Raw genomic sequence first — 14,144 nt, 5'->3', positions numbered from 1 at the left:
CTTTGTAAATAGTGCCTTTTTGCTGCGAACATACCGCACCCCCCTCCCCTTCGGCGCCAAAAACCAACGCCCGCCCCCCCAACCCCTACAAAAAATCTGCGGACGCCCTTGGTCATGGTACAAGCATATAAAAGCCCCTAGATTGCGAAGCCATTGCGAACCATTGCGAAGCCGTGCGCAATCGCTATGCGAACTAAACTGATGAGCATATATGCGATCACTGCAAGAATGTGCGCACAAAATGCGCCGGTGGGCGTATCCAATAAATGTTGAATGTACAAGGCAAGACGAAGGGAAGCAAAGTGACAGTTTGGTACCCTACAGTGGCGCGAATAATTTACACGTCTTAAATGAAATTTTACCGCTTTCGTTATGGTGGGAGCAGATAATTTTTTAGATATGTTTATTTTGACACTTTATGTTTTTTAATGTAGTGATAATGGCTTTGTGGCCTCAAAGTTGATTTATGTTGAATATCTTGGATAATATTGTGCGTATTAATCCAATCGCCCTCACCACCACAACGACAAGGACCTTATGCCTGTCATACTGCCTTAGATAGAAGATATCGCGCCCTCTGAAATCGAGCTCATGCTAACAATAGTTGAGCGGCGTGGGGCGATAAGTGAAGAATAACAAAACAAATTTAGTCGAAATTTCTTCAAGAAAATTAAATTTCGCTTTCAAGGCGACAGCAGGGCTTACAAAGAAGGCCGCGCTCACCTATAACAAGCAAAACGCCGCTTCTGAGAGAACAAGGTGCTCGCAGACCAAACCATACAACTAATCTGGCTGCGTACTAGAATTGACCGCACAGCGGAAAGTGGTATTTCTAAACACGGACCCTCGTGGATGCTTCTCTGTCCCTTGTGTACGTAGTACATGTGTCGAATCAGCATTTCAATTGCTAGCCTTCAGGACGTCAGATCATTGCTACAAGTATGTTCCATTACGGTATATTGCAATATTCTACACTTGTCCCACAACCAAGCAGTGGTGTCTATGAAGAAGCTGGACATATGGATGTTTCAAACTGGCGCGATGTTTCAAGGCGTCCACAATAGGTAGCAAATACAGGCATTTCGACGCTATTTGCATGTTTAGAAGCAATTGAGCTAAAAAGAAACAAAGCTAACGCAAATAGTGAAATAGACATTTTCATCGGCATGTCTACCAAAAAAAGGAACGAGAAACTAGTTGATCATGTAGTGCATAAATCTTGTGGACACCCCTCTTTTTTCGTGTGCGAAGGTATGACACATGGGGCTGGCACAGTGCTGCTTCGCGGAGGCACCCAGGGAGGACAGTGAGCTCAAAAATACGCAAAGAGCGTCACATTTTTTGGAGTCACAAGAATGCCTGCGGTTGTTTCAGACGAGAAGTGGAGGACTCTCGAGACAGGAGCGAAAAGGAACACAACTGGCTCCCGATAAAATCCTTCCATAGCCGAAAAACAAGATTGATTTTGCACGAGACACAAAATTGTGATTTTCCTTCTCCCCATCTTCACTTCGCGTTCGGCACACCTATCTAAAATTTATGTTCCATATTCGATGCTTTTTCACTGTGTGCACCTTCAGTACTCCCCAGTATTTACGCTGGTATTTGTGTTAGAAAAAGTGGTGATGAGCGCGTTTGCGGTTATGACAGCAAGCCCGTTTGTGTGCTAACCACGTTTATAATTAGACTGAACTATCCAAATTGAAGTTTCCTTGTTCACTGCTGGTAGCTCGAAATAATTTTCGAATTATAGTTATATCCCTCTTTCTGTTGCATTGTGTCGGCGCTTTAAAAAATATATTGTACATTTGTTATCTAAAATGAATGTTTTGATAAGGGAGAAATAAAATTCACCTTTTTTATACTTCACATCCGCACATCAATGCGCAAAACAGCACAATTTAAGAATATGGTGTAGACACTTGAGTGAAAAGTGGTGGCCTATTTAGACGCTTAGCCTAAGAGGTGATTATTTTGTTACGTTGTTTGTTATACGGTCAGAAATATGTAGTGCTATATTGTGGACCTGGCAAGAAATAACATTTTTTTTGTCTTTGTAATAACATTGTCCTTTAGTTACGACAAATAGCGGTAAAAGTTTTATATTGAAAACTAATTTTCCGTCCACCGAGTCTGAGTATCTCCTAAAGCATGGTGAGCAAGAGTACGAAATTCTTTGCGGCGGGGTGCTCGTGGTTTGCACACGAAAATTGTGGAATTGCTTCAACGTTGCTATTTTTTCCTTCGTTCTATGCGAGTAGTTTTCCACCTTTGTGGATTTTTTACTCTGTATAAGATGATCTTGCGTAATAATGCCTATTTGTTTCCTTGCAAATCATGAAACTTATATAAGCTGCTCATTTCTCTAAGTAATTACCATCAATTAGACCACATTTCTATTTTCAGTAAACTTGCGACATTACCTCCGGAAATGATTTGTTGCCTGACGCTTGCGTTATTTCTGATTATCTTTTTTATAATCTTGGTTCTCTTTATTGACCTCCTCCTGAATGCTATTGACACGTTGTCAATGCGGCATCCATAATTATTGACTGTCTCCACACTCTAACGCACTATGTATTTGTAACTGTAGCACATTTTTGTGTGCGCTGGACTGTTACTAGTTGTTTTCTTAGGGCATTTAAGTGTGCCAAAAAGCAGCTCGTGACTAATGTTTGAAACTTGCTTTCAGCTATTTCTTGATACTTTGGATGGCATTTCTCCAGAAAAAATGGTATTAACAATTGATTTTGCAGTAACTTACATAGAGATGCCTGAAATATTGGATACGACGAAATTCGATGGGTAAGTTTGTGAAAGAATAACTTTTTGCACAGTGTTGCAGGTTGGCATTTCGCTTTCAGAAGCAACTATGCTTCGGCGAAACAGACTTGACCATCTGAGAATTTTCACTCAATGCAGTAACTGATTATCAAATGCTAATTTCCTGCATTTCGCATCACACATAAGTAAGCCTTTTTCCGGCTTCATTTCAATAAATAACTGCTTGCTCACTCCCTCAATCCCTCACTCACTCACTCACTCACTCACTCGCTCACTAACTCCCTCATTCACTCACTCACTCAAAAGATGTTTAAGAGGGAAATGTACTGTGCTCTCACACCGAAGATAGCGCTTAAACAATCGTGTTACACACTCTTAACAAATCTGAGTTTCTTTTTGATTAGTCCGCAGATTGGGAGGCAGTTCTGCTCAATGCGTAATGTTATGATGCTCTGGGAAAATCAATGGTGACAGTGTGTTGTGCGGTACAGCCGTTTCGACGTGCCCAAGACTGAAATCAATCAAATCAAATCAAATCCTTTTATTCAGCATTTTTTCCATAATAAGCCAGGAAAAAACACTGGGACAGGAACAAAAAGCTACTATCCTAGTAGCTTGACGGGGTTCCTGCCCCTGTCTTGGCATGGGTAGTAGACAACAGGCACTTATGTACAAAACTTAAATAACACCATAATCATACACGCGCTCAAGCACTACATCGCCTAAATCATTTACAGGTTAGATTAACAACAACAATAAGACAGAAAATATAAAAAGGATAGAACATTCAAATGCACATTTGTGTCAAATACAGTCTTTGCCACTTCGGAACCATAAAAAAAATATCAGAGTTACATGCTTTGTGATATGAGGTATTCTTTACATTTTTCCTGTGAGATGTTACATATGTCAATATTATTTGCTTCCAATAGATTAAGGTACTTCGGTATGTAGTACTGTAGACTGTGTAGGCCATAATTTGTGCGTGAAAAGGGAATTGACCAGAATTCTCTTTTTCTAATGGGACAGGGTGCTTCTGGATTTTTCCTGAGATTACAAAGCTTTATAAAGTGACGCTGTCATCTTTTATGGCTTCTTTGTATTTCATAACGAGGTTAAATTGGTGTACATGCTGTAAAGGAAGCACATTAAAGGAGGAAAATAGTACTTGTGTATGGGCATCATAGGGAGCATTTGCTACGTGACGAATGGCTTTCTTCTGCAGCAGACGCAATTTGTTTATGTTGCGTTGACTTGTGTCAGCCCAGATAAGGCTACAATAATTTATATGGGGGAGAAACAAGGAATTATAAAGCATAAGTTTAATTTTTACTGGAAGCATGTGCCGGAACCGAGAAAGCAAACCCGTAGCTTTCGCTAGCTTTCCTGCCACATGGTCCACGTGCATATTCCAACTTAGGTTTTGATTAAAGATTACCCCTAAGCTTTTAACTTTACTCGCTAGTTTTATTTCCTCTGATCCAAGCTGCATGTTGAGATCCCTAGTAATATTTTTTTGCACAGGCGCAAATACCTCTGGAGCTTTTGTTTTGCAAGTATTGATTTCTAAACCGTTTGCTTTAGTCCACTGAAGCAATTTCTTTAGTGTTGTATTTGCGGAAACCTTTAAATCGTTTAAGTCATTCGACTGGAAGAAAAGGCTAGTGTCATCTGCATATATAATGAAATATGCATGTCTGCTAATATTTGTTATATCATTTATATAGATCTTAAATAGTATCGGCCCCAATACGCTGCCCTGTGGTAACACTGCAGTAATATTTAGTATACTAGAACGCCATTTATTAATTACAACACATTGCTTGCGATGATTAAGATATGATTTAAGAAGTGTACCAGGAATACCGCGGAAACCATAATGGTCTAATTTGGTAGACAGGATTGTATGGTCGATTCTATCAAACGCTTTTGAGAAATCGATAAAAACACCCAAAGTAAGTATATTTTCCTCAAAACCTTTAAGCAATAATTCTTTCTGCGTTAAGAGGGCCAACTCTGTAGATCGACCTTTACGAAATCCAAATTGCTGCTCCGAGAGAATCATATGCTTGTCACAAAAAGACACTATTCTCTTGCATAGAACCTTTTCTAATCCTTTGGAAAAAACAGGTAGCACAGAGATTGGCCGATAGTTTGATAAATTGTTTTTATCACCAGATTTATGTATAACACTTACTCTGGAACACTGCATGATTTATGGGAAAGTACCTGCTCGTAAGCAACCATTAGAGATAAAACAAATTTGGGGTACTAGAAGGTCGAGGACATATTTTACAGGTTTGATTTCTAAGTCATCAATGTCTCTGGCCTTGCTGTTCTTTAGAGACATGAAAAGAGAATATATTTCTTCATTATTGCATGGCTCAAAGAATGCAGTTCTAGAATTTTGTAAGCTTAAGAATGTTTTAGCGGCATTGCTGTCAACCGCGTGCGAACATGAGGAGAGAGTTGCAAAGTGTTCAATAAACTTTTCTGCAAGTTCTTCGCCCTCAAGTATTTCATCATTTAGTGTTAACCCTTTCAGCCCTGGAATTTTTGTTTTTATCGCAGATTTTTCTCTCTTATTTTCTTCACTTGGAAGGTCAGAGTGACATGCTCACAAAATATAAAGCTTGTGTGTGAAGTAATCACCGATTTGGCTTCATGTCCTCAAAAAGGGACGTCAGGGCTCAGTGGGTGTAGGAATGAAAAAATGTTCAGTTTATTTCATGCCCCTCTTACAACAAAAAACTAAGCACAAATTTGATTATTTATTTGCGTGAAAGTCCTTGAAGCAATTCCTCGACTTCGTCAAGCACAGATGCACCTTGCATTTTTCACAAAAAACTCGAACTTTCCCTGTGCAACCGTCCATTTTACACCGCTGCGCCCCAGCGTCGGTGTGAATTGGCCAATGTCCAACCTGGTCGAACCTCACATCTTCTATAGGCCTATTCTCCGTGAAGCGAGCTTGCTTCCTGGGCTCTATTCGAGACAAGGATGGCCTACCACGTTTCATTATCTTGCAATTTTTGTCTTTCTTTGCAAGAGCATCAATGATTCTGAGGGTGAAGTCCAGGAGGTCAAGTTGCTCATTCAATGAGACTCCTCGCACATCAGCATCACGTCTGTACTCTAACCAAGAGTTCACAACAACAAGATTCACAAAGCGAAAAATCATTCTGAGGGTCCACTTTCTTGAACGAATTGTGGTCCTGTACAAGGCTACAAGGAAGTCCGTTCTGTCTACACCTCCCATGCTTCGGTTGTACGCTCCGACTACAGCAGGGCGTTTCACATCAATGAAACATTTGTCCACCTTGCTCCAGCGCTGTGCTGTATCCCCCTCTTCTACACCGATAAAATTTGAGGCCATATTTACGGCTCGATTGTCCAGCCACCGCGTCTAAACAATCTTGCCGTCATTGCTGACCAAACTGTCAGATGAGCCTCGACCATTTTTCTTTAGTTGATTTTCACTCATGAGCGGGCACTTTTCACACCTGTTCATGCGTACAGTACCAGCTGCAAATATATCTTGTTCACGCAGGGCGCGCAGCATGGGCAACGAAGTAAAGTAATTATCAAAAAAGTTTTTGGCCAACCAACAGCGGGATTCGCTCGCCCAGGTGCGAAACGATTGCACCTGTCACACCATATAGCTGTTTTTCACTCTCGTTCAGCTTTGTTGTAGAGCCGTGGTATACCGAGAAATCATAAATCAGGCCGGACTCCCGGCATAGCATGAATACCTTCACACCCCAAGGGTGACGCTTGCCCTTCACATATTGCTTTATGTTCAAACGGCCTTTGAAAGGAACAATCTGCTCATCAATGCACAGATGCTCCTCTACCTCGAGATCATAGCACTTTGCTTGAAAATTCTTGAGCAGAGGTCTCACCTTCCAGAGTCTGTCATTGGTGTCTGGCTTGTTCGCATCATCGATGTGAAGAGTGTTGCGAAGCTTTTCGAAGCGGTTGCGCGAGATCTCGCATGATGCGATGAGAGCAGTTCTCATTGCAGGCTTCCAATAAAGGCGCAACCCTGGATATTTCAGGACACCCATTATCAGATGGAGAGCCACCAGTCGGCTGATTTCATCTTCATCAGTGTTTACACACTTGCCATAATGAAAAACCGCGTAATGATTTGTTTTCTCAGCAAGCTCAGTAAAGACGCTCTTCGGGACATAACGGCTAAAATAACCAAATGGTGAGGGTATGTCCCCTTCGATGTGAAGGTTTTCGCGAGCTGCCCCTTTGAATACAGCCTCTGGCACCTTGAAAGGTTTTCTCGCCCATCCGCTTGCCGTTGCTTGTGTGCTATCATCTTCCGAGTCAGCTTCTGAACTATAACTCTCGCTCTCCGCCGGGGCTCCAAACGCGTCGTCCCCCTCGTCACCGCTGCCGCCAGACTCGCCGCACTCGTCTTCCACGTCTGATAAATTAGCGTTATCCAGTTGTTCAAAGAGATTATCCGTGCATTCTTGCAAGCGTCGGGAGTGTTTACCATGGCTTGAATAAAATAACGCCGCCGGTATCGATGCACCTAAAAAATATGAAAGAGAACGCGGATAAAACGACAAACGCACGACTTGCAACCACTAAGCCCTGATGTCGTCAAAAGTGGACATGTAAACAAAAGACCACTACAGAAAAAGTATGCAGGTTAGGCCTACAATTTTTCGCATGCCGCCTACGCTAACAGTAGGAAATAAATATAAAAAATATCAGCCGCAAATAGTCGTGACATCAAAAGGTATATATTGTGAAAATGATACTTACCCGAAGGCTGCTCAGCCATGGTACGAGTGAAAACTTCGTCGTTGCCTTCACTTGAGCGTGTACAAAATGCTCTGCTGCTGATGGCATTGGCGATAGGGCTCTCGGAGGAACACTCCACAAAAAAATTATTGGTATCAGTTTTGGTTTTACAACTGAGAATTACGTTTTACTTTGTGTGATCAATTGACGACGCCAGGGCCGAAAGGGTACGAAATTCACCATTGTGGCGAGCGCCAGAGTTCAAGAGTTTGCCGAGTCGCGCCATAAGACATCACTTTTTGTACAGGAAAAAAGATTTACAAAGTAAGTGTTTTTAATTTTACGTAAAAAGTTTGTTACATAAATCCTGTATTTTTTGAAAGCTGCAAAGTCATCCAGGTTCTTTGTTTTTGTGAACTTCTCGTACAATTTTTCCTTCCTTTTTATCATTACAAGACATTCATCTGTCATCCACGGCTTACGCAGTTTTTTACACTTCTTTACCACTTTAGGTTTAAGAGAGGAATAGTAACATGTTTTTGAAAAGGGCCATAAATGTTTCATAGGCTCTTTCAGCACATGTGCATTCAAACACTGGGTCCCAACATATGAGTGAAATTTCGTTTCGGAATATTACTAGTCTCCGGATTTATTTCTCGCAGAGTATATGTCTCCGAACAGAGTTTACACCTTTTAAGAAAGTCGCCTGCTTTGCAGAAAATGTAGATAGGGAAATGATCGCTTAAGCTTGTCACAATTCTCCGCGACATTGCACAGTCATGAATATTATTTGTCACAAGTACGTCTAAAAGGCTATCGGAGTGATGACTGATTCGTGTAGGTACAGATACAACATTGTGACAAAAATATGAATCAAGAAGTATCTTAAATTCACGTGCCGGTACTGTGTTTTCTAATAAATTAATGTTGCAGTCACCACCTAGAATCAAATGCATCTTATTAACAGTTGCAAAATTGAGCAACTTTTCCAAATAGCCGAAAAAATTGCTTATATTTCCTTGAGGGGGGCGGTAAAGGACTACAAAGAGTTTGCTTTTACACTGTAGGGTTACAACTTCATAGTCGTCATTAACTTCTGAAAATGCTGGTTGCAAAGAACATACTAACTGCAGCACACCACCACCACGTCGGTTTTTCCTATTTAAATAAAAACTTCTGTATCCAGGCAGACTAAACACATCATTCTCACATGTGTACCATGTTTCAGTGATCATAATAAAATGAAAACAGAAACGGAATTCACTAAGGAAAAGAGTGAGTTCATCTGCTTTGTTTCGCGCGATTTGGGCATTACAGTGCAGGATGGTGACATAGCTACTGTCGAGAGGGCAAGCGATATCTTTAGGTGCAGCCGTAAAAACAAGAAAAGATATAAGAGATAAGTTTCCGTGTGCTTAAGGGGTGGAGACAACATTGTGAATCTTGTGCAGATCAACTTCAAAGTCAATTCTTATCACACGAGAGGTTTCCGATTCACGTGCGTACACTCTGCCGTTCTTAACCCATGCAAAACGCCATTTCATGTCACGTTTCCTTCCGATCGTCATGCCTAGCAATTTTTTCAGCTTCGGGCACAGATGCTCGTTTAGAAAGACCGGTTTTTCTCAGAGAAGCCGAGTTCATCTGATTCAAACTTCATCTTTTTTTGCTTTTCCAAGAACGGCATCACGCTTCGCACGATTATTGAATACCACCACAATGTTTGAGCCAAGTCCAGTTTTCTCCTGTTGCCTTCCACTGTCACTTTCATTGGATTTATTTCTGTCGGTGGTGGTATTCCGTGTAGGAACCCGATGGCACACTTGAACATCTTGTTCTGTTATTGGCTCTCTGACTACATCGCCAAACTTGGCGAGGATATCAAATAGGTTTTCATTTTCTTTTTGGGGAATCCCTTTATTTTCAATGTTATTCCGCCTAGAGTACTGCTCCTGTGCAGTGATTTGCAACGAGTTTTCATTTGCAATTTTTTTCAGTTGTTGAAGCTCATCTGTCATTTCAGCATTAACTGCTTTGAGAGCAGCGTTTTCTTTCTTCAAGTTAGCACACTCCTTTCGGAAGTCCTCAACATCTTGGTTCATGTGTTCTAGACTGGCTTTTAGCTCACGGATTTCTTTGCGCATCTCGCGTTTGAAGTCAGCCAGTTCAGTTCCCATGGCAAATTTCACTGCGCTTGCCAGGCTCAGTACTCAAAAATGTTTGACAACAGATGGCAGCAAAGGCAACGGAAAAATTTACCGGCAGGAAACAGCCAAAACTCAAGAGTTCCAACCTGTGAACAAGTCGAAAAAATGAGCGTCCGCTCTGTCCGTCGTCGCCTTCGCTGCCAAGTGAGAGCTGAGCCGCTGGCGTCGTCCTTTTCAAGGCAGGTGAAGCGGACCACGTGGTTCCACGCTGGGCTTGCAGACGCCAATCTGCTCTGCTGCCTCCGTTAATCAGCTTGATCGGCACTCGATAAAGATGAAGGCTGGCCGGGTGCGCCTGTGAACAAGTCGAAAAAATGAGCGTCCGCTCTGTCCGTCGCCTCCGCTGCCAAGTCAATGAGAGCAGTCTGCGCATAGTGCTTTGTGCAGTAGAATAGGAGACCAAAACACCTTGACGAGATGACCGCGGAATGTCTGAAACTGAATCTATAGGACAGAACATTCGATGTGTAGAGCCTGCGGTGCGTGTCCGCTTCTCTAGGCAAGACAACTTCAATGTCCCAAATGATTTGGTGTTATACAAGCGTTACGACACGTTGATGCTTGGAAATAATTCCAGCTGCCCACGAATACCGAGAGCATTACACAGGAGAAGGAAGGGCAAAGCAGATTGGGCACAGCACCATGGAATGATTGATATTGTAGCCAAAGGGCTAAATATTCAGCATGGGGACCCTGTGGTGGGAGGCAACGAGACTTCATTTTCCTGCTTTCTGGGCTTGATGTTATGATATGCGCTATAAGCATTACGATATACCCAAGAAGGGGAAAAATTGGCATGCCCATAAAACCGAACACTTTCCACAGGCAAATGGTAGCCGTATAAACATCTACGAGGAGACCTTACAAGCCCGGAGACCGAAGCCACTGGATTGAGAAACTCGGCACGTATACACTAAAGAACGCGTAATCTTTCTGAGGTAAGGCAAAATCAGTGTTCAGAGTGCGTCGTTAACGTGCCAAAAAATGAATGCTTCGGTTTAAAGTAAGCCCGAAGAAGGTACGAAGGCTTTGCAGAAGCAGTGCCGAAATCACTAAACTAAATACATACTGTTTCCATCACTAAACAAATGCATAAACAGCCCTTTAATTAAACCGGCTATTAATAACATTGCACGCACGCAAACAACCTCTTTTAAATACTTAGGTGTTGTACTTAACAACAATTTGCACTGGAAAAATCATACTAATGCCACGTGTTCGAAGCTAGCTTCCTGTTACTTAATTTTCTACAAGGTCACGATTGCTTTGACACCAGCACGTTGCGAATAAAGTAATTTGCATTTATTAACAGTTACCTGTCATATTGTATTGAATCCTAGGGCTGGACTTACACCTCATATCTAGACTCCATTAGACGCTGACAAAAGCAACAAATCAGAATAATGAACTTCGAAAAATTTAATGACCCTAATAAACCACTCTTTGCTCAACTGAAGTTAATGCCATTTGGTCATTTGAGTGAAGCACAAACAGCACGCTTTGTACACAGCATAGCTTGATACAACCATCCATTTCCCGTGTCATACTCATAGCCCTCTACAACCCACTAGAAACTTCTAATCTGGCAGTTCTATTATTCCCCTGCAAAAAATGTCTATGGTGGGCAGCTCATTCAATACGTTGGAGCCAAGGTTTGGAACAAAATACTAGTTGGTTTAAGCCTTGAACCCAGTGTTATCAAAAAGTTTAAAACGTATTATCTTAAACTATCTGCGGAAAATTCTGTTATGCCAACGCTTTGAGTATTGTTCTATCTGAAACATCCTACTCGCTCGTGTTTCTCACTTTCCTGCAGCGCCAGTATCTTGTTACATGTATAACAACCCGCCCTTCGTGAATCGTGTCGCTACCTATTTCCGCGCTTGATAATTTTTTTGTTATTTGTTTCAATCCAAATCATATTGTTAAATTCGCAGGTCTATAATTCCAATTGTGAAGACTGCCTAATAATATGCACTTTTATCTTCGGACCCAAAACTAGGCTCCGGCTTTGGGTCCAAGCACAGTTTTGTAAATTTTTTCGTTCATGAACATAACAAAACATTGCTGCAATGATTGATTGACTCCTTTCGTTACAGTCACACTGTGTGTGATCGTCTGTTATTATACAAAGGCCACACGATATTCCTGTCGACTCATATACTGTAAAATGAAAATTCCTTTCAATCATTGAGCTTTATCTGCCAATTTTTTGGGGGGTATCCTTGAGTGAACATCAGTGCGACCACTTCAGCTAGCCCTGCGCCAGACGGCGCGAGTGGAATCAGCTACGTTTGAGGCCGTCTTTATAGCGGTAGTGTTCCTGCTGGCATAATGTAGCATATAGAAATATAGATACACACCGAACTCCCGAATGAGGTCCAGTAATGTCCCATAGTGCGGGCTCAAAAATCCAGTCTTCTACATCCGGTGGACGGCCTGGGGCCGGTCCGCACCAGAGCACTTCTTTCTGCCGGATGGCACGCAAAGCGGGGCAGGTCCAAACTAAATGTTTAATGCCCGCCTAGCAGACAGGAGTGGGACAGAAGGGGCAAAAGTCACCGCAAAAAGGATGGTACTGTACCGGCCAAGACCAGGTTACCACTTCGGTGAGGGTGACGCGGAGGCGTATTCTTTGAGGCAATACTTCTTCCGAGCGCGAAAGGCCATCCGGGAGGTCAGTGCCACATAATGAGAGAAGTCTTCGGTTGGCGCACCAAAGGTTTTCTTTTTCTTGGAGAGATGTTGTCTCCGGAGAAGTTTCCCCTTCTTGAAGAGGGCGTGGAGGAGATTATTCTTGACTTGCTTCATCCATCAAGACTTGTGTGGGGTGGGCATCTCGACGAATCCATCCTACACGTATTGTGAATGACAATGGATAATTTTGTAGCGGAAACTACACTAGGCTAGTCGAAGCGAGTTTCGCCGTGCCTGTATAAGGCCACATTGCGCATGCGCCGTAACCATGGCTACCAGCTGCGCCGTTCTACAGGTGTTCCGCCGCTGCACCGCGCCAGTCCCCACCGCTGCGCCGACTCGTGATGTCATGTACCTCTTTATGCAGCTTGACTGCGCATGCGTAAACGTTCTCCGGTGTGAGTTATCAGCGCCGTGTTGAATAAAAAAGGGCGATAAAACTGTCCTCTACGGGATACCCTCATTTTCCCACTATTATGTTTTTCGATTTGAGTTCTCCTATAGTTAACTGCGCTCTTCTTTTAGAAAAAAATCTCTTGCGTATGCGTAAGTGTGTCACCCTACAATCAGTAAAGATGCGTTGGCGAGTATTGCCTCATGCGAGAATTTATCAAACGCTCTCTTCGAATCCAATACTAGGATCGCACGCGTTCCGTGGCCGCTTCACGAGTGTACTATTTCCCTAGAGAGCTGCAGCATTACGTCCTGCGTGGACAAGTGTGGCCTAAATCTGATCATCGTGTGCGGCATAGGGCGATGAACCTCTATGTAGTTCTGCAAACACGTGAGAAACACGTGCTATATGAGCTTACGCAGAAACGACGTTTCATGAAGATAGGCTTTATTCAACGCTGCGCTGATCACGGTCCTAAGAGAACTTGACGGCATAGAGGCATAGAGGAATACAAAACTTGTTTGCATCTCGTCGCGATATATATGAACCACGGATCGGACGGGCAGATCGAGACGGCCCTTGAAGAGTCGGCGGACGTCGCAGATGGCCACACCCGTTGGGCAGGACTGGAACGCTCCCCACAAAAGTCGGAAATGCTGGTCGTCCGTAATAAGGAATAGGCCTGCAGAACGAATCCGAATAGAATGCTACTGAGAACCAAGGAAACGAAATTCCCCAAGTAGACATGATACGGGTGCTTGGAATGCTTATACAATCCAACAGATGCAACAACGTAACGCTAGACAGCTTGACCACCTTCATCCAGCAGACCATACGCCTCATTAAGCGTGTGGAGACTGGGCGACAGGGCATGAGAGAGCGCGACACATGCCTGCTCGTTCAGGCTTTCGTCATCAGTAGGCTTGTGTACGCCACCACTTGCCTGGATCTCGAGAGCAGAGAGTGAAAAGCTGAACTGCCTGATAAATCAGGCGTACAAGGCTGCTCTCGGCCTCCCCAGAAACACGTCCACCTCAAGGCTCTTGAGGTCCGCTACTCCCTTGAGCTCATTGAGGCACAACTTACTTCGCAAGAGAAGCGGCTCAGGCAGACAGATAGGGGGCTCTACATTTGGCGAAACTTAGGCATAGAGGTTGAGGACTCTACAAGCCAGATGATTATATCTACAGAGATGCGCGAACGTATTCGGGCCAAACCCTTCCACAAGAACATGCAAGCAGACCGTGACGAAACCCGGAGGAGGACCAGGGTGAAGACCTTAAGCAACAGGTATCGAG

The 14,144-nt window shown here is 43.1% G+C and overlaps 1 protein-coding gene across 1 annotated transcript in view; it reads left to right on the top strand.

Annotated features, from left to right (window-relative positions):
* LOC144108594 (uncharacterized) overlaps positions 1–13,813 on the top strand; it is a 109,761-nt gene extending 95,948 nt beyond the window's left edge. Inside the window, exons 7-8 of the mRNA XM_077641792.1 lie at positions 2,693–2,805; positions 13,630–13,813. Of these exons, the coding sequence (XP_077497918.1) occupies positions 2,693–2,805; positions 13,630–13,813 (297 nt within the window). The remainder of the gene's footprint in view (positions 1–2,692; positions 2,806–13,629) is intronic.
* The last annotated feature ends 331 nt before the right edge of the window (positions 13,814–14,144 follow it).

Source organism: Amblyomma americanum, chromosome 10 (genome assembly GCF_052857255.1).
Source record: "Amblyomma americanum isolate KBUSLIRL-KWMA chromosome 10, ASM5285725v1, whole genome shotgun sequence".
Lineage (NCBI taxonomy): Eukaryota > Metazoa > Arthropoda > Arachnida > Ixodida > Ixodidae > Amblyomma > Amblyomma americanum.
This window is presented reverse-complemented; position numbering and strand designations above follow the sequence as displayed.